We start from the raw sequence: 19945 nt of genomic DNA on the forward strand, positions 1-19945 counted from the left end.
AATTATATGAAAATGTAACTAGCAAGCGCTCTTTTTTTTCCTATATAGAAGGTGGTTAGAATATCTTGTGTGCATGAATCGACCATTGGAACGACGACGAGAGCTGCAGGCGATTCAGTTAGACCATCCCCTCCTGAAATATTATGGGGTATTTTTTAAAGTACTCCATTTCAACCATGGAAATTTCATCGCAAGTCAAGTCACATGCACGCTTAATCGGATGACGGACGTTTTATTAGAAGGCACAGCTGGTACACAGCAGCTTACAACAGTAACTAAGGGCTAGCGCGGGAGGCCATATGTTAATAGAGATAGGCAGGTATTCAGGGGCAGAAGGTGATAACACAGGTGCCCCCCGTGGACGTGCGGACCAGCTGTAGGCGTCGGGGCAGGAGGCGCGCACCTTTTGGGCGTAGCTCGTGTTGGGATCGTCGCGGTTGGGGTTCACGCATGCGTTGCCGTTTACGTTTCCCGAGGGACAAATGGAAGCCGCCGCGCTGCAGGAAACCCTCGCGCCGTTGCATGTGATGCTCATGCCCACGCCCAGCTGAAAGCCGTCCACGGCGCTCAAGTCGTAGAAGTCCGTGCCCGCCGGCTTGTTGATGGTGAACTCGGCCAGGAGGCTCGGCGTGCCCGTCCCGAAGTTGCCCGACCAGCCACTGGGGGGGGTCAGAGCCCTGGACTCGCCGGGCGCCAGGGAGAAGCCTGTGGTTCGGATGGACGGACCGCCGGCGTTCTCGCGCACTTGCACGCCCAGGGTGCCCCCGCAATGGCTTACCACATTGAAGGAAGTGGCCGATACGATATTTAGCTCACCTCTCATACTCATCAGTATCATTAATGTCACGATGGCCACTGATCCTACTAGGGACGACCCGCAGCAGCTTGCACTAGCCATATTGTCGTATAATTAGTTGCATGTGCGGGCTGATCTAAACTTGCTGGTGTTTTCTGATGCCGCTTCTGAGTGAAATATACGGTCTGCTGTGAAATATATGGTCTGTTGCGCCTAGACGTCTTGAATCTTGATTCATCTAATTTTGGGACGTCGTCAAAAGTCAGCAAACGACGTCGTTGGCCCGTCGATGAGCTAGTTATCGGGAGTGTGCAGTCCAGAAAACGGCAAGCACGGACAAACTCGCCTGTCGAGTCTCGACATCGTGTCTTGTCCAACGTCTGGTTATTACCAACCTCAACGAACTGACCTATTCAAACGTGAAACGTAAAACGCGTTGAATATCCAGGTCGGCATCAGAGTCCTCCTCGAAAGCGATCACCAATACGTGATGCATTTTCAGCGCTTATAGTTAATACGACACGGCAAGAAGTTGTCACGCCCTTCAGCCCTCAATCCTTTCATTAAATTCGAGGGCTGAGAGTGCTGCAAGAAGTATAGCTCTACTTGCATTTCAAACGAAAGGTGACTATAAATTCAATAAGTGCAAGGGAAAATACACATGTCGCACCACACAAAGACTTATTGGATATCTAAAAGGTCCGACCGATAGGTTTCACATGTGACCCCACACATAAAGGCTTTGAAAGGATTGTCGGCTGAAAGGCCTCACAACTTTCTCCTATGTCTTTTTCTAAAGGCCAATCTTTTGGTTCAATGTCCTTCCATAAAGTTAGGCTAAATTTGACAAGATTGCCTATCTTTAGATGAGTAGAACTTTCATACTCCTTTATTGAAGAAGGAATTTCCTTTTCACCTCAGGCTTATTACCACATGGGAGGAACCTGTCTGCAAGGCCGTCAGCCCTTCATTGTGAAAGTAACTATGCCTTTTGTTGAGGGGCAACCTCTTTGATTGTTCTTCCAAAGAAAGTCAGGCTGCTGAAATTTATAATATTGTGCTTATTTAGATAAATAGAACTTTCTAGTCCTTTATTAAAGAAAGATTTCATTTTCACATCAATTCAATGCCCTTCTTCAATGGAATACCACGGGTATGTAGCGCCTAAAATTTAATAAATTATTAGATTAAAACATCATTCTAGACTTACATTTACAAGGAAATATGTTTAACTATCCATTCACAAATGTGTGCCATATAATGAAGCGTAGCACAATCATCTACATCATGTTGCCTATTGCCTACGCATGTGATATACCATGTGGCATCACATATTGTGTCTCCCATTCCTAACATACTAGGAGCATGCATTTTCTCTTCATCTAGAACTTTATGATGTAGAGGATAATATTCGAAATTTTCATTCAAGGGCTTTACCCTAAGGGATAATATGGGAGCCACAGTGGTGGGATTGCACTTGGGTATCTTTGTGGCTCAACATTGTTCTTATGCAATATTTTTGTTGTTCAATGCTGTTATGATGGCATCCCACTCCCTCAAGAATGGGATTCTAGTTTTGGCCTTCTACTCTAAGCCATAGATCTCGTTCATAATAGCTTGAGAAAAGAGAAAGGTGCAATACGAAGAAATGGGCATAATAAGTTTGGAGTCAAGATTTGGATAGGCTTTATTTAATCTTGCATGGAGAAGCCAAAGTGTGTTTATATTCTTGCTATCTCACTGCTAATGAAATTATTGCATGGCTTTAGTCTTCTAGTAAGGCTCCTATATTAGTTAAGAGGCATCATATCCTAGTACACTCATCAGGGCATCTGCATGTTACATAAAACAAGAGATCATTGCTAACCAATTTCTTTGGTTGGTTTGTATCCCATCTCTACAATTGATCTTTTTTGTAAGTTGGTTTTAACACAATAGAAATTTTGGATTTCATGGTTCTACCTAGCAATGGATTTAAATACGTTATCTTTAGAGTTCTCTTTCATCGACGATTGGTCATGTCCACATTCTCCATTTGAATGGATTCTCTTTTAGCTGAGAGGGAAGTAATAGTAAGAAAATACAACATTGTGTCATATGTACATTAGCATTAGAAGAATTGTAAATGTAGTACCAGTAATTGAGAATGACTGTAGGCTCAAATCCTTCATTGGATTTGGAGATTTTGATGGTTATTGAGTCTTTGAAGTAGATACCAATGTCAAACTCTTATGGTTAGATTGCCTTTCCTTTCAAATTCAAGATTGCTCTATAAGCAACATCATTGGATTGATATTGTTCCATTTCCCTTTCAAATTCAAGATTGATCTATGATCAAATGTGTGGGGTTGCTATTGTCCTATTCCCCACTTTCAAAATTATTGCTTTATGGCTTATTCATATGGTTGGAAGTTACAAGGGCCAAGTATGATTGTTTTTGGGTGGCCTTGGCATAATTTTTTCTAAAAACAACAACTTGTTTCTTTTTTTTCTATGTCATCATTTGCATTGATGACTTAATCTATGATTCATCTGATATATTGGGTAGTTCTCAAGTATTGATGCTAGTTGCATTCACTAAGACGAGTTCAAAGTTGTTGTGGTGTCAAGAAGTTATCTTTTGAGGCCTTGGTAGCCATATCAATCCAGTTTCTATAGAATAGTTTTAAGCATGCAAGAGGGCTTTAGGCATACACAATGTCTTCATATTCTCTTTCCTATGATATTGTAGACATTAGGAACAAAAACAAATAAAAGAGGATGCTTTAAGAAATGATTAAGTTTTTAATTAAATGAGGTTTAAGTAGAGTCAAATATCGAAAGATAGTAGCCATCCTTGTATTAGATATGGTAACACATGGTGCATATTAGAGAATGACCATAGGAAATGATTTACATACCACTCATGTCAAGTGTAACTTTTCTTGGATTTTGCAAATTTTGCACTATTTTTTCTTTATTTTTCTATCCAAATAGTCATTATGTCGTTTTCGCTCTTTTGCAATTTGACTATGTATTCTTAATTTCTTCCTCTCTATGTTGAACATTGTTTATAAAATTTTCATCCTAAATAGGTAGTTTGTCCTCTTTGCTAAGAGAGAGATAGATAGATAGATAGATGGATAGAGAGAGAGAGAGAGAGAGAGAGAGAGAGAGAGGTGAGAGAAAGTAGAGAGAGAGAGAGAAGAAAGAGGAAGAGAGTATATTTGGATATGTGTGCCAGATACTTGTTAAATTATTAGTTTAATATAGAATAGTTATTTATCAATTTAAAAATAGATAAATAATAATTTGAAAAATTAACCAATAATTATGGACTTGTTATCTTCCATAGCATATACCAAGCTAATAGCATGATACCTGTCTTCAAAAATGAACTACATGGAGGAGAATCTTTCATTTACTATACTTGCTTTACTCTCTATTTGATATACTTGATAGTCTTGTATGTGTTGATGGCTTTTTATACACTAAAGATACGTATATTTTTATGCACATAGAATACTAATATTAATCACACATCTTAGTTCTGATTCAAGAGTTGCTGTGAGAGAATCATTGTAGGATATTGGGATGAAGTAGAGAAGAGTCAAAGCATATGCAACAAGAACAAATACATGGAATAACTTCAAGTATCTAACTATCATAAGAAAAGTAAATCACATGGATAGCAACAATTCTATGGTGAACTCTTATCAAAAGCCACAAAGATTGATTAATAGATTGTTTAAACTAATTTTCAATAGAATATGATTGGGTTACTTGATTTATTTTTAGATACATATGTGTATATAATTGTTTTACTAAGAAATAAAATTTGAATAATCTAATAAATATATATATATATATTCCATGATAAATATATGTAAATTATTAAAAAAGAAAGACATCATATTGCTATGGGGAAGAATGACCTTCAAGTGATATTTATTAAGATGTGACTTCCATGTATTCTTGAATTGCCAGATAGGGATCAAGAAGTAGGTGCAAATGTCAAAGCAAACATTGAGAAGGTCATGGTTGCATCTTAGGTCTTGTTTCCAACTGTTGCCTAGCTGGTTCAAGTGGCCTTTGTTAACGCGATCGGATGCTTCAGCTTCGAGCAGACGATCTCGACGCTCACGACTTGGGCCAGAGGGAGGGAGTGCATCGAGATCAAGGGGATGCTGCTGTGGAGACACAGATTTGGTGTCTCTGTCTCGTCGTTCAGCTGGAGTTGCGTCACCTCCAGGATTTGTCACTCTTGTGGGGACGTCTACTCCAGTTACTCCGGCTTTTGTGTAGCCGTGAGCACTCACGTGATACCCCTTTGGGTGCCACTCCGATAGAGGTTACCCCCGTCGGTACACCGGATGTAGAGGGGTCTCCTGGATATACCTAGGAGCGTGGACGCAGATGGGAGAGGACCCATCTTAGGCAGACTCCTAGGGGTTATGGATATCTGGTTAATAGTAGGTCAGGAGCCATCATCATGAATGATAAGGGGAGCAGGGTGATGGCTCGCATGAGAAAGTTGTGCCAACAATTTTTTTGGCACAACATCCTGGATCATTGGAAAAACATACCGGAGGGGAGCAAGGACTACATAGTAGCATCCTTGCACGAGGAGTTTTCGGTGCCAACCGCAGTAGATAGATTCTCTACGGGCTGGATGATGGATTGCATGCGTACATACATGTCACATAGACGATCAGACACACGCAAGGCAATCAAGAGTGGGGCTGCAAAGCTGGAGTGGTTAGATGCAGATGACTGGCGGCCACTGAGGGAAGAGGCTACAAATTCTCTAGGACATTGGAGTCAGCAGCGCGAGGCGGCGAGGGCACGACTCGAGGCCGGAGTGGTCCATCATCTTGGGAGTGGCGACAACAGGACATATTTGGAGGACTTTGTAAGTTTTTCTTTTGTTTTGCTTGTTTGTTTTTTTGAAATATTCTTTGTACTGACAATCATGTTTCTAACAGTTAGCATTTTTTTTTTCTTTGCAGCACTCCATTACAAATCGCGATCCGGAAGGCCTTGAGAGTCGATATGTAGAGAGGCACGGTCTCAATGCATTGATCGACCGATTGTATAGACGCGGCGGCTCTATAAGTCACTCATCTTTCTTGTCCATAGTTACCATGAGATATTTGAATGCATTATTGTATGGTGGATTGATGTGTTGTTTCTTTTTCTACAGAGTCCGTTCGATCATGTATTTATTTCATGTATTAGTTTTATGATTTCAGTATATATTCTTTTTGTTTGCAAGCGCTTTGTATACAGTAGTGCAGAAACTATTTTGTATGGCTCTCATACAGCACACAGTGCTATATGTGGCAGGGCAGCTCCCTGTTACCGTCGCTATTAGTGTCGCAAATTTACTGCTCGCATCGCTATTGCCGTTGCTATGCGCGTCGCAAACTTACTGGTTGCGTCGCTATTGGCGTCGCCAATAGCGATGTTTCTATGGCGTCGTTAATAACGATGCTTTTTGCGACGACATGGGAAAATTTTGTTGTTTGTATTTTCGTCGCTTTAAATGTCGATATAAGGTCTATATCTTGTAGTGAATTACACAATTTTATTCTTTCATTCAACTCCACTAGTATGACTGCTAGGCTCAGCTGCCCAAGCTGAATTGTCTCAAAGCCTTACTATAGGAATATCATGAGATTTGGAAAGGTTGTGGCTTGCTGCCCTGATGGCATGTGTTTTTTTCAACTTCAATTCGCACAAAGCCATGCTTGCAATACTGCAGTCTCTCCTCATCTTTGTCTCTTTCATTTCAAGCCTTCTCTATAGCCCCCTTCATCCTTAAAACCACCAAGAGATGCCCTTTAAAAAAGAAGCACTGAGCTACTTAGCAAGATCACGAGTTGACTTTACCAAGATATGAACTCTCCTTTCGATCATAGCTGCAAGTTCCTCAACACCTTTCAACTTCATATTGCTTATATATTCTTCCAACATCCCTTGAGTATAGCAAAAACAAGATTCATAATCTAATTCTCATGAACATGTTTCTTCTCAATGCAATGTGTCCTAGCAACAAAATATGCTATTTGAAATGAACTTTGTGCCCATCCATACATGATTTGAGAGAACATGCATTTGGTCGGATCCATAATATGCTTCCATTCCACTACAACAAAAAGGGTTCATAGATGCGCTTGTAGACGCAATATTTGAATTGTGAAAAAAAATGTCGGGCGCGTTTATTAACGTGTCTACAAAATCGCGTCTAAAAGCGCGCTTATGATTAGCGTTACACGCACATTTAGACGCGCGTATAAACGCACTACGTAAATATATAATCATATTTTAAAAAAAGTGGATATATTCATATTGTTTGTCTATATAAGCGTGTATCTACGTATCTAAAACCGCGTTTACTCTGAAAGTTTTTGACGAAAATAGACGCGCATTTATCCTGCAATTTGGACGCGCTGATAGACATGCAAAACAGAGGTATGAAAAAAAAACCATAGAGCATGTGGCTTGCATGCTCTTTGGTTTTTTCCCCCCATCAACATCAAATTGTATGCTTAGGGATAACAGAGAAAGATTATTTCGAAGATTGGATACTGAAAACAAAACAATGTATGTAGCACACGAAATTTCATATATATAGATGAAACGTTTTTACATTATGAGTTCTAGTGCTTGTGACATCATGGTCACAAGCAGTAACTGAAAGTAATATATATCAAAAATGAAAATTACAAGCCAAGGGGAGGCATGCATGCATGGGCTCCTCTATATCTCCTCAGAAGAGGCATCATTATCGCTACCACCACCGCTGCCTGTGCCGTTGCCGTTGCCGCCACCGCTACTGCTAGTCCCCCCTTCGCTATCATCAACTGCATCAGGTTTCGCCTACACAAAGGATTAATGTATATAAATATACTATTACAAACAATAAATTAGAGTTGTCTATACTTTTCATGTAAAAAATAAAACATACCTCTTCTAGTGGTGGAATCCTCATGGCGCGATTATATTGCTCCTCCGTGATGAGTCCCTCCTCGTAGAAATGCTGCAAAGTGGACGCCCAGTTATGACCTCAATGGTAGCCTACCTCTCTAGGAGTAGGCATCCTACCAACGATATGATACTACAAAACAATTTGAACATACAACATATTAAAACACACTACATAATGAAGTGAAACAAATTACAAAATTTAATTTAAAAAAAGAAATCAAATAATACTTACAAACTCAGCCTCCCATGACTCCCTGCCACCCGATCCATAATGCAAGGATTCCATGGTTGCCATCTGGATACGTCGCACCTTTACATGCTGGCGACTTGTCATTTTCTCCACTGCTCTCTTCTTGGCCTCTTTCCACTCCTTGCGGTGGCAATTGGGTGGTTGGCCATATCTAGGGCGCCCTTGCTCTTGTCTCTGTAATGACTCCTTGGTGCGCGTCATAAGGTGACACCTCTTGTTATGAAGCACGTCTCTCACCGTTGACTGTACCCAATCATCTGAGAATCGTGAATTCTGGGGATTAGGGTACCTTTTATGTACTGCCCGCAGCACCTCTTGCCACAAACCATTTTTCTAGTGCTTGAAGGAAATCATGCAATCTTTGTATGTGGCATGCACGGCACTCCTCAAGTAGGCTATCACTTCCCTGCCCTCAAAGTCATGCAAGATACCACCAACATCAATGATAGAGCAGTACATTTGTGGAGGCTCACCTCTCTCATTTTCCGGTGAGGGTGATCGAGAGCCACCACCTAGGCAACCCCCACAAAGCCCTCGACCTCCTTGTCCTCCCGCACCACTCTCCCTCCTCCCTCGATGCGTACTACCCTCTACCTCATTCGATACACGTGCTTCTGCAGATGCACGTGCTTCAGCCGATCCATGCACCTCAGTTGATCCCTGTGTAGGCAAAGATGTGATAGGTGTCCTAGACATCACACTGAAAACCTCATCTGCAGTGGGAGGGCGACCAAGATAATTGGTCATCTCCCCCATGAATTGCTCCTTGTTGAATGGGGTGCTGGAGGATCTAGGATTTCACATCTACACAAGAAAAATCATATTACCGTGTGCAGATAAAACATATTACATACCGTGTCTATACCTGCGTCTCTGTGCGCGTCTATACTTGCATCTCTGTGCTCTGTCTGCGTTTGTCAGTGCGTCTGTCAGCGCGTCTATTTCCGCGTCTACAGGCGCGTCTACACTGTCATCTGGACGCACTGACAGACGTGCACAGTCGCACCATTTCTTTTTAAACTTGCTTAAAAAACAAAGCTAAAAAACCTCCATAGATGACAAGATCCAACATGTGAAGAGAGAGAAGAGAGAGACAAACAAAGAGAGAAACCAAACAAGATTGAGAGAGAGAAGAAGAACTCACCTTCTTTGCTTGTTCCAATGGGTGGCGGCGGCTAGGTTGCAAGCTCCTTGTCCTCCTTCTCCCTTCCCTTGGTAAGTTGCTTCAATCTTGTTCTCTTCCTTGCTGTTTGGCTCTTCTTCTTTACTCTTTGGCTCTTCTTTCCTCATGTCCTCTTTTTACTCTTATTTCCTTGCTTCATTGTCTTTATGAAGTGATAGATAGAGAGGAGGAGTGATGTCGAGCTCGAACTGCAGAAAATGCGCAAAAAACGCAGGAAAGCACAGGTTTGAAAAGAAAGCCACAACTTTTTTTAAATTTTTCTATACTTGCGTGGCGCGTCTGTCAGCACGTGTAATGGCGCGTGTATATGCGCAGATAATTCCTGTTACACGCGCTTACAGACGCACAGGAACAATTTAAGGAATCAATGCATGCATAATTAGGGAATCAATTGACCTATGTGGTGGCATATTGCAAATGCACAAGTCAACCTTTGATTTATATATACATCCAATCATCAAGCCCTATCCAATCACATTTGTATAGGGCATGCCCTATCCAATCAATGCATGCATTTAGGGAATCAATTGACCTATGTGGTGACATATATAACAAAGCTTGAGGATAAGAGATAACACATTGGCAAGTCAATTAATGGCACATATATATGTAGTGACTTACTAGACCATCCCACTTACAATTGCATATTATCCCACTTACGTATCAATAGGTAGATAAAGCACGAATGGTTTTTAGCAAGAGAAAGATAATGCAATGAAGGTGTACACGAAAGAGATAGAAAAAGGCATATTATCCATCAATCAATCAAAGATATGTGAGCTATAAGTGCACCTTGACATGATTGGAATAGCTTGCATATGCACAAGCCGACTAATTTACATCAATCTACTCATGCTATGAATTGGCATCCACAATCTTTCCTACTGCATCCACAATCTCAGCCAACTTATCATCAGTAAGATCTCTAACATCATCCTCCATTTGAAATCGGCCTGTGGGGAAGGTTTTGTTCCACTAGCTGGCTATTATGTTTTTACATTTATCATTGATCTCCACAATAACAATAGCCTTCAAAATTATAGCCAATTTGTGCAATGCCACTTCTTTCCCACCAAGGCTCGAGAATAAGGACAGAACGGTTAAACCTTGCGGATATAACTCTTTTAGTGGTGAAAGACTGTATGCAATAGTATTGACCTAAAATGAGTTGCCCAATACATCATACCGATCTGAAAGGGTAGAGCAGCCTCAAGTGTGGTCACGATCATATCCAAGCACCAGCTCAATCTCATGGGGTTCAAGTGGGGCAGCTTGGCCTGGGCTGACCCAAACCAAGTTCCATATTTTGCATGCCAGGACAATCTCATGTTGAAGATAAGAAGGTATCTTGCTAGCTTTCTTTGTGGGAAGAAAATATTTTTCTGATCAATCCACATATAGTGCTAGGGGCACCCCGTGTGTTTATGCAATTCAACTTCTCTCTCAGATCCCATGGGGGCCAATACTTCTTTGTTTTCTGAAGCACCTCAAAGATTGTCATGGGAGCAGGGGGAAGAATCAACCTTCTTCCATCTACTAGAAGGTTATAAACATAACCACCTCAACCTAAAGCATGCTGAAAAATATCTAGAGTCTGTGAACTCTGGATCTATGCCATTAAAATTCCATTTGATGGTCTCCCACTTTGAATTGGAAACATTCTCAACATTTTCAAAATAGAAAAAGGGATGCCCTTCCATCAAACTATTCAATGGTTTTGGCTTGCCTTTAAAAAAGGCAGGAATTCCAAACCCCATGCCCTTTTTGAACTTGAAGGGGGTGGGATAGAACCTAGATGTGGACGTGATGTTTTTCCATTCATAGATTGAGTCTCGAGCCATAAAACACTCGAGTCTTCACTGGCACTTTTATCCAAGTCTAGAGTAGGAGTAATGTTGATCTTTGTTTTAAGGCCCAAGTAAGTGTACCATAGCTTAAGGGCTCTTTCATCTACCCAGTATATTTTGCTACAGACACCTCATGAGCATCCAGCATGTCTAGTTATTTGAACACCTCGTGAGGGTCTAGCATGTCTAGTTTGATCTTTTATCTTTTACGACTAGTGCACATTATTCAATGCACTTTGGTGTGAGGGTAAACATCTTCGAACTCAACGTAAAGATGAAAAGATAAATACCCAAGATTGTGGTGTCCTTGCTCACTTCAAGGATGCCAATGGTACTTCGAGTAATCATTAACTCTATTTTTTTAATTCAATGATTCAATGTGTATATTTCTTAATTCTATGGTTTTTATCATGCACACACGTGCATGCTCAAGAATCAATTTCAGGTGGTTAAATAATTATTAAATTTGGTTTTTTAATTATGTAAATTGCAATTGGTTAAATAATTGTGTGTCTGTTGGCGCGTCTATATTAGCATCTATTTGCGCGGATATATAGACGCACAATCCGCGTCTATTTACACGCACGTTTACACGCAGTGATAGACGCTATGATAGACACGCCCAACTTTGCACATCTAACATGCACGTCTATGCCTCGTTTCTGTTGTAGTGTTCAAACAATGCTCATACAAAAAAATATGGATGCACTGAAGAACTGTGCCTAGCCTAAATATATGTGCTTGTGCATCATGCATAACACAAACAAAGTTCGTTTTTTATTAAAGATCCTTATCTTCACCTCTCAATGCTCAACAAAACAAACGTCAATCTCCGCTCCACCAACCCAAAATCTCATAGTCACTCAAGAAAAAGGATGATCCTCGAGATGTTGACCAGATAAGAACAACCCATCTCACAATTGACGGCGTCCTTCATGACCCTCTAACTCACCCAACCATCTTATCCACTAATCTAGAGGTTCCTAACTTTGTGATGAACATCCCAAATATCGTGCGTGCAAGAAACAATGTGTGCACAATGACAAGTGCTCTCTCAAGTGCACGTGTAACTAGGATTTATTGCATTTAGTTGCAGGGGGCTCATGCTGTGCAAGTGCTCAACGATGGTGTAAAATGTGCTTCAATTCAGCCTATGGCATGGAAGTATTTGAAAAAAGTAGGAGATGACCCCCGAGTGCAGTGTATCAAACAAGTGCAACATGAAGTACTCGTGAACCCATAATCCCTGTGATGTGCAAGAATCTCAACAAGAAATCAAACCTTTGTTCCACAATGTTCGGAAGCTCCTGGGAAACTCTAGCTCCAACCTGTCAAAAAATACCGAACTCGACCAAGGCTATCAAGTTTCCACACTTAACAAACTAAACAAAATGACATAAACAAATCCTAAGCTAGACAAACACAAGAAATCCAATTACGAAATGACAACACAAACGGTCACGCAAAAAACTAAACTAACAAAAACCAAACCTAACTAGAGTTTGACTAAGGGTTTTCAGTTTTTAGAAAAACGATTGACAACTGTTGCGAACATGGTCAACATTTTGTCATATAAACACGAAACCACGTTCTTTCATAGATTAATATTTATTTAACACATGATTAGGAACATAAACAAAAAAATTTAATATTTCATAAAGAAATAATTAGAATAAGTAGGAGCTATAAATTTAGATTTCTAAATTATGAATGGTAGGATAAATTGCATGACATGGTAATGTATTGAATAATTTTTTCTTTAACTGCTTATAAACAAAGTACATCAAGAAAATCAATTTTCTATTGACAATGTATAATTTAAAAAATCCATAGCAAATTTTAGAAATAACTAAGAAATAGAAAATTGCATCAAGAATATTTCTTTTAGCGTTTACAAATTATGTAAGATATCAAGTATTATTTTTAAATCATATAAATTATGTAAAGTGAATTAAGATAATTCAAGTAGGTTATTTAAATTATTTATTAAAAATACTATCTCTAAAAGAAATTTTATAATTATAAATTAAGTCAAAATTATTGAATGGCATACATAGTTCATTATACAAATTATTAAACCACATACATAACTACTTTTGAATCTAGGATATTAGAACCAATTCACTTTGCCAACATGGCAAAGTGAAATACAAGTTCTAGGTCAAGAGGTAACCAAAAGGACAATATAATTCTACTTTGAGAAAAATACAAGTCTAAAAATTCCTAAGAAAAATACTCACATTGTTTCCAAGGAAAAACCATATTTCAAAGTTCCAATTTGGTTCCCACAACTAAGGAAAAATTTTAAATAGTAAAGACTCATAATGAGTTAATGACCACCCTTTGAGAAGGGTTAAGAGCAAGATTGGGAACAAAGGCTAATGATAACCAAGGAAAGATCCAATGAAGTAAGACTAATCTGAATTTAGATCTCAAGATGCAGACTTAGAAAAGACAAATCTAAAGGGAAACTAGGACAAATTCAAGAAGCTGAGAATAGGACCAAGTTGAAAAGAATTGCCATCAACTTAATATCTTGCCCTCATTGCCTCCCTAGTTGTGCAAAAATATTATTTGATAAAGAATTATTTTTTCTTGTAAATGGTACATACAAGTTTAGCTTGATGCACTTAGGAAGTTAATTGATATGGATAAAAATCCTAATGTAGTAAGTTTGCAACATGATAAAAAGGAAAGCACATTAGATCTCTCCCACAGCTAGCAATGAGACCCTTTTCCAAGGGGGATTAGCTTTGCCACCTTGGAGAGTTTAGACCAACCTTGATGGTGAGAGGTGGCTTTGTAGGGGAATCCTTAGGCACGAGAAGTTGAGGGTGCTAGGGCGACTCTGGCGAGTAAACTCTCAGACTCCTAGGAATTGTCCAAAACCCTCCATGACTTAGGATGGACTTCTTGAGCCCCGATACTAGTTAGGAGCAAAAATCTTAGAAAAATAAAGGATTTCATGCCATTTCTTTCTTATGGGTGAAATGTGAACACTTGTATAAGAATGTGTATTAAATAAAGAAGTTGCTTTTCACAAGGATTATTTTTATTATTTTTGTGTTGTGATTTAAATTATGTGAACAAACATGGTGATTGAATTGAATAATTCAGGAAGCTAATTATATATATATATAACTTAAATGTGATAAGTAAGGAGATAACTAAAACTATCCAATCAAGGGAAGTGGGAGGGCATGGATCCTGATGAATTTTCCCTAAGGAAGGGTGGTCTCTGTAAGCCAAGAGCTTCTTTAGAAACTCCATGCATTATAGTATAGGAAATATTGATCCATATAATCAATTAGAATGTTGACTATGTATCATTTTAAGGGAATGGAGTGAGAATTTTCCTTATTGATAGAGGGGTTGATGTACTCATATTCCCCCTTCTTTCTCATCTCACTCTCATTGAACCAAGTGCAATATGAATCAATGCTTCCATTCGTGTAATCTAGCACAAATAGTTGCTTAAATATCGATGATAGTTAACCAAAATATGGGACCTTAGTCTGCTTACCCAAAATTTAGGTTGATTCTCATGGGAATGACAAAGTTCTTCCATTGCAAAGTGGGATTGAAAGAGTCAAGTTAGCAGATCTCATGTTATTTGAAAGAGTATCGTGTGACATTGCCTAGCAAATTTTCTCGATCAACCACTAAATCATGCTGCTAAGGATGTTTTAGAGTGGGCATGCTACAACTAGCTATCAAGAGAATATTATTGTTCCTCACTCCTATTACCACATTTGAGTGGTTTTTTACTATCTGGCCCTTGGTCTATAGTACTTCCAAGATAGAAACCTTGCTCCACACTACTTCCAACATACAAACCTTGCTATAATCAAGTTATGGAAAGAGCAAATTCATATTGTTTCTTCTTAAGACAATGACAAGCTCACCTATTGTAGAAGGATGGTGATACCAAACACCCAAAAGATAGTAAATCACAACATTGCAAGCATATATTTGGAAAAATGATAAAATTAATAACTATTTAAAACACTTAACTTGGAGCTAGATTGATCCTACACCACACATGAAACATGTTGGCCCCAAAGCTTGGCACCTCTTGTGGCATCTCTTTATGATTATGATAGAAAGCTCCAATCTCAGTTAGTAATGATTTTTCTCACCACATATCACAAATATGCATATTTTAGAATCCCTTAGATTTATGAAAAAAGTTTTAAACATATAAATATACATATTTTAGAGGATCTAAATTTATATAGAAATGTCTAGAATAGTCTAAAACCTTTGTTTGAACTCTCTACAAGGTCACTCATATAAGCACTTATATAATCAATGTTTGTGTCATTATTGATATCATCAATATTTCTTATTGTATAAGAGCTTGTATTATCAATTCACATGTCATTGGTGATATCATCAAGACTTATACCATTACATATGTCATTAATGCTTGCATCATTGCTTGCGTAATAGTTTGTGTTAGTTCTTATGTTAGCACTTTCCTAGAAGCTTTTGACAAATTGGTGTAAATAATTGTCTCGGGGATTAGACCCTATAGTCTTTCCATGATCATGAGGCATTGGTGATGTAAGCTCTCTTCTAGTTCTTACCTCATACTCCAATCCTATTTTGTATTCGTCTTGTCTTGTGTATCATTCTTATATACCAAACTTATACTCTAAACTTGCAATCAAGAAATATAGACTAATCTTGTTATACCAATTCTCTATCAATTCAACAACTCATATTTGTGTAATATTTGTGCAAGCTATAGTTCTCGTTTTTCTCAAGTTCTTGTCTCACTTGTAACACTCTAGAACACACTTTGTGCACAACAAAAGTCTCCCAAAAGTTCTATATAAATTGATCTTGAAGTCCTACTTAAACATGTCCTAGTAAGGTTTAGATCAAATCTTCATCAATATCAATTGAGAATGGAGATTCAGAGTTACCCAATGCATTGCCCATGATTGGAGAAGAATATGGCTATTTTCTTGACTCCATTCATGATGTCATCACATGTTTAAAGTGTTCATGCCAAAGTAATCTAATATGCTAAACTAGCTTTAGCTTAGAATCATTAATAATTTTTTAGATTAATTGAGATTATTTCTTCCTTATAACTATAAGCATCAATCTATTATTATCCTAGAAAGAGAGCTAGAAGTTTAGTTTAACCGAGTAAAAGGAGTGAAGCATTCCTAGCCATAAAGTTCCTCGAATGGGCTCATTATACTAGAAACATTCCTGGCCATAAAGTGCCTTGAACTGGCTCATTTTAATTGACCTTTGATGCGGAACACTATCGTTAAGTGACTATTATGCTCCTTATTAATATTTGAATATACTAAAATATCATCACAAAATACAAATATTTATTTATCTAGTTTTTTCTTGGATATGTTTGTTATCAATATATTAAAGACTACTTGAGTATTCAGTAGATCAAAAGTCATGATAACCACACAATTTATTACATCTTGTCTTTGGGATATCTTGTTCTTTGGACACAAACCTAATAATACCCAAACTTAAGAGTAGGTTCTTATAAGACCTTTGCTCTTTGGAGTTTTTCCAAAAGCTCATTAATGTTGATTTAGAATTATAATTTTCTTTAAGAAAATGTTTTTGAGAAAGCCTAAAAAATCAAGCAACACCTTTAAAAAACCATGGTGAGAAGGATAATCAAACAATGTGCTCCAAGAACTACATGTTCATTTGTGTGTACACATATACAACACTAAATGATGATATAGTGCCATAGCCTTATTTAGGGGATAATACTCTCACCCCCTTGAATGAGGATGTGTTGCCACAACCTTACTCAAGAGAGATAGAGACTTTCTTAAACGACACATTGGTTCCATGCCCTCATCCAAGGGAGATAAAAACTCCCCTAAATGAAGAGATGGTGCCATTACCTCATTTAGGGGAGTTAGGTTTTAGGACTCCCTTGAATCAAGGGAGATGGAAATTTTCTCCAAATGAGGGCATGTCACAAAGCCCTCGTTTATGGAAGTTTTAGAAGTTTCTCAAATCAAGATGTGGCACTAAAATTCCCTTCAATGAGGGCACGATGACAAGATCTCATTCATGGGAGTTCTAAAACTCTCATGAATGAGGGTGTGATGCCATGATCTCATTTGGAGGAGTTTTTTATCTCCCCTAATTGAGGGCATGGTTCCACACCCTCATTTGGTAGAGTTTTTTATACTCTTGTTCAAGGGAGATAGAAAAACTCCCTGAAACTAGAGTACATTGTCAAGTTCTCATTAAAAGGAGTTTCCTCCAAATGAGGGCATGATATCATATCCTCACATAAGAAAGATAAAAAAGCTCCCCCAAATGAGGCCATGGTGCCACCTCCTCATAAAAAGGAGATAAAAGACTCTACTAAATGAGGGCATGGTGCCACACCCTCATTCACGGGAGATAAAAAAACTCCACTAAATGAGGCTATAGCACCACATTATTTAGTGTAGTTTTAAAACTACCCCGACTAAGGGCATGGCACCACACCCTCATTTGGAGGAGTTTGTTTATCTCCTCTAAATGAAAATGTGATATTATACTCTCATTCAAGGGAGTTTTTATCCCCCTTCTATAATGGCATTGCGCCATGCCTTCATTAATGGGAGATAAAAAACTTTCCCAACTGAGGGCTTAGTGCTATATTCTCACATAGGGGAGATAAAAACTCTCTTCAAGGAGGCTATGGTGCTACCCTCTCATTCAAGGGAGTTCTAAAATTTTCACAAATGAGAGTATGGTGCCGAATCCTCATATGGAGGAGATAATAAGCTTTCCTAATGTGGTTATTGTGCCATACCCTCATATATGTGAGATAAAGAACTCCCTCGAATGAGGATATGGTTTCATGTTCCCATTCTAGAGACTTGTAAAAGTATCTTAAAAAATCCCTTGAATGATGTCATTTTGGGGGAGTTTTTTTATCTCCTTTATGTGAGGGTACTCCACCATTCCCTCATTCTAGGGAGTTCTAAAAGCCACCTAAGTTAAAGCCTTGTGCCAGACTCTGATTCAAAGAAATTCAAAGGCTTTCCTAAATGAGGGTATAATACTCTCTCTCTCTCTCTCTCTCTCTCTCTCTCTCTTTCTTTGAGGTTTAGTGTCATAGCCTCATTGAAAAGAGTGAAAAAACCTACTAAATGAGGGCATGATGCCATCCCTCTGTCGCTCTCTCTCAAGTAGGGCATGGTTTTGGGGGGCCGCAACTCCCTTAACAAGTGTCTCGAGGTAGCACCTCTAGCTCCATGGAAAAGGAAACATTCCCTTATGGACTAGGGAAGGTTCATAATATGGTTGGATAGGCCAACTAGACTACCTTCCTAGGCTATAAAAGGAAGACCCCACCAAAGTCCTCATTAGTCAATCTTTCACCTAGTCAGTTCTTCTAGATAGCCTTAAGCACTTTGCGAATCATCTTTCTAGATTGCCATCTAAGGTTCATAGTGGAAGCGCGTGGGTGGACAAAGCCATCTTTATATCAACTCATTTGAAATCAAAGAATTTTCTATGTTCTTCTCATATTTCATGTGTATTCCCTACTCCTTGCTTAGATTCTATCCACTACATTGTGTAATTTTTACATAGGAGAGTAATATAGAAGTTTTTAAAGGTTTTTTTCTAAGTTCACTTGAGTTTTTTGTTTACTTGAAAAACCTTCCTCAATGAATTGATTTTCTCATTGATTTAGACCCTAATCAATACTATATTGAGTATTAGAGTTTTATATTTCTTTTTGTGACTACTTTCCAAGTTGTGAGACTAAGATGGATAGAAAAAGTGATCCAATATTATAGTAGGTTATGCCTTGAGGTTTAGATCTTCAAGTATAGATACTTTGGATATCTACTTTGCTATAAGTTGGGCTTCTAGAATCTATATATCTTGGTACTCTCCTAATTAAGATAATTCTTCATCTTCAATATTATTCATCTTATTTTGATCAATCAAAAAGATTCTAGCTCTTTTTCTCAATTCTTGGAGCAGCTTGATTAGTTGAGACCAATATTAACCCTTGTAAGAGAAAGGTTGCTAATAAAAGTAAAATAGAGTGAAAGCAAGGAATAATCAAGATGATTCAAGGTTGTCACATTTAATTTTTTTGGGATTATGATCAAGTTTAAATGAGATTAATATTATAAGCCAAGCACGTATCATCCATAAGGTGCTTTTGTAATATTTCTAAATCATCAATTATAGATGAATATGTTGAATGTTGAAATGCCAAGCTTGTGAAGTAAAGACAGAGGCGTATGAATCCAAATTACTCTACCTTAGTGAAGGTTGAATTACTCAAGCTCCTTGAAGTTGAGTTTATCTATCCAGTGGCCAATAATGAATGGGTTTCATCCATTGTGGTAGTACCTAAGAAACCTAAGAAGAATGGAAAGGTGTGAATATGTGTGGACTTCCGAAGGCTGAATTCCAAGACAAAGAAGGATCATTTTCCTATCCCTTTCACAGACCAACTTTTGGACACAGTGGCAAGCCATCAGCTTTATTCCTTCTTGGATGGATTCATCAGATATAGCCAAGTCCAAATTGCAAAAGAAGATCAATCCAAAATGACCTTCACAACCGAATGGGGAACCTATGCTTACAGAGTCATGTTGTTTGGGCTCTATAATGCCCCTACTACATTCCAATGAGTGATGATGGTCGCATTCCAAAACCAAGTGTATGACTTCATTGAGCTGTATCTAGAGACTTTTTTGTCTATAGCCTAATCCGTGAGCATTGTGGACACCTAGAGCAGTGCTTTAACAGATGTCAAGAGTACGGGATTTCTCTCAACCCTTGCAAATGCGTCTTTGGCATCTTGTCAAGAGTTCTTTTCAGCCACATTGTCTCTACACAAGGGATAACAATAGATCCTACTAAGATTGAGAAGATTG

General features: G+C 38.5%; 1 protein-coding gene across 1 annotated transcript; it reads right to left on the reverse strand.

The window, feature by feature from the left end:
• Positions 1-235: 235 nt before the first annotated feature.
• On the reverse strand, positions 236-829 carry LOC148035907 (pathogenesis-related protein 5-like). The gene has a single exon (XM_087678862.1). It carries the CDS (start codon positions 827-829, stop codon positions 236-238), a length of 594 nt encoding a protein of 197 aa, XP_087534988.1.
• Between the last annotated feature and the right edge of the window lie 19116 nt (positions 830-19945).

The sequence above is a fragment of the Lygodium microphyllum genome, chromosome 5 (assembly GCF_053477565.2).
Source record: "Lygodium microphyllum isolate KBCC chromosome 5, Lygodium_microphyllum_v1.1.10, whole genome shotgun sequence".
Lineage (NCBI taxonomy): Eukaryota > Viridiplantae > Streptophyta > Polypodiopsida > Schizaeales > Lygodiaceae > Lygodium > Lygodium microphyllum.

What these genes read in the sequence shown, in the direction of transcription:
- LOC148035907 (XM_087678862.1), bottom strand. Translation starts at nt 829, where the DNA reads ATGAGTATGAGAGGTGAGCTAAATATCGTATCGGCCACTTCCTTCAAT.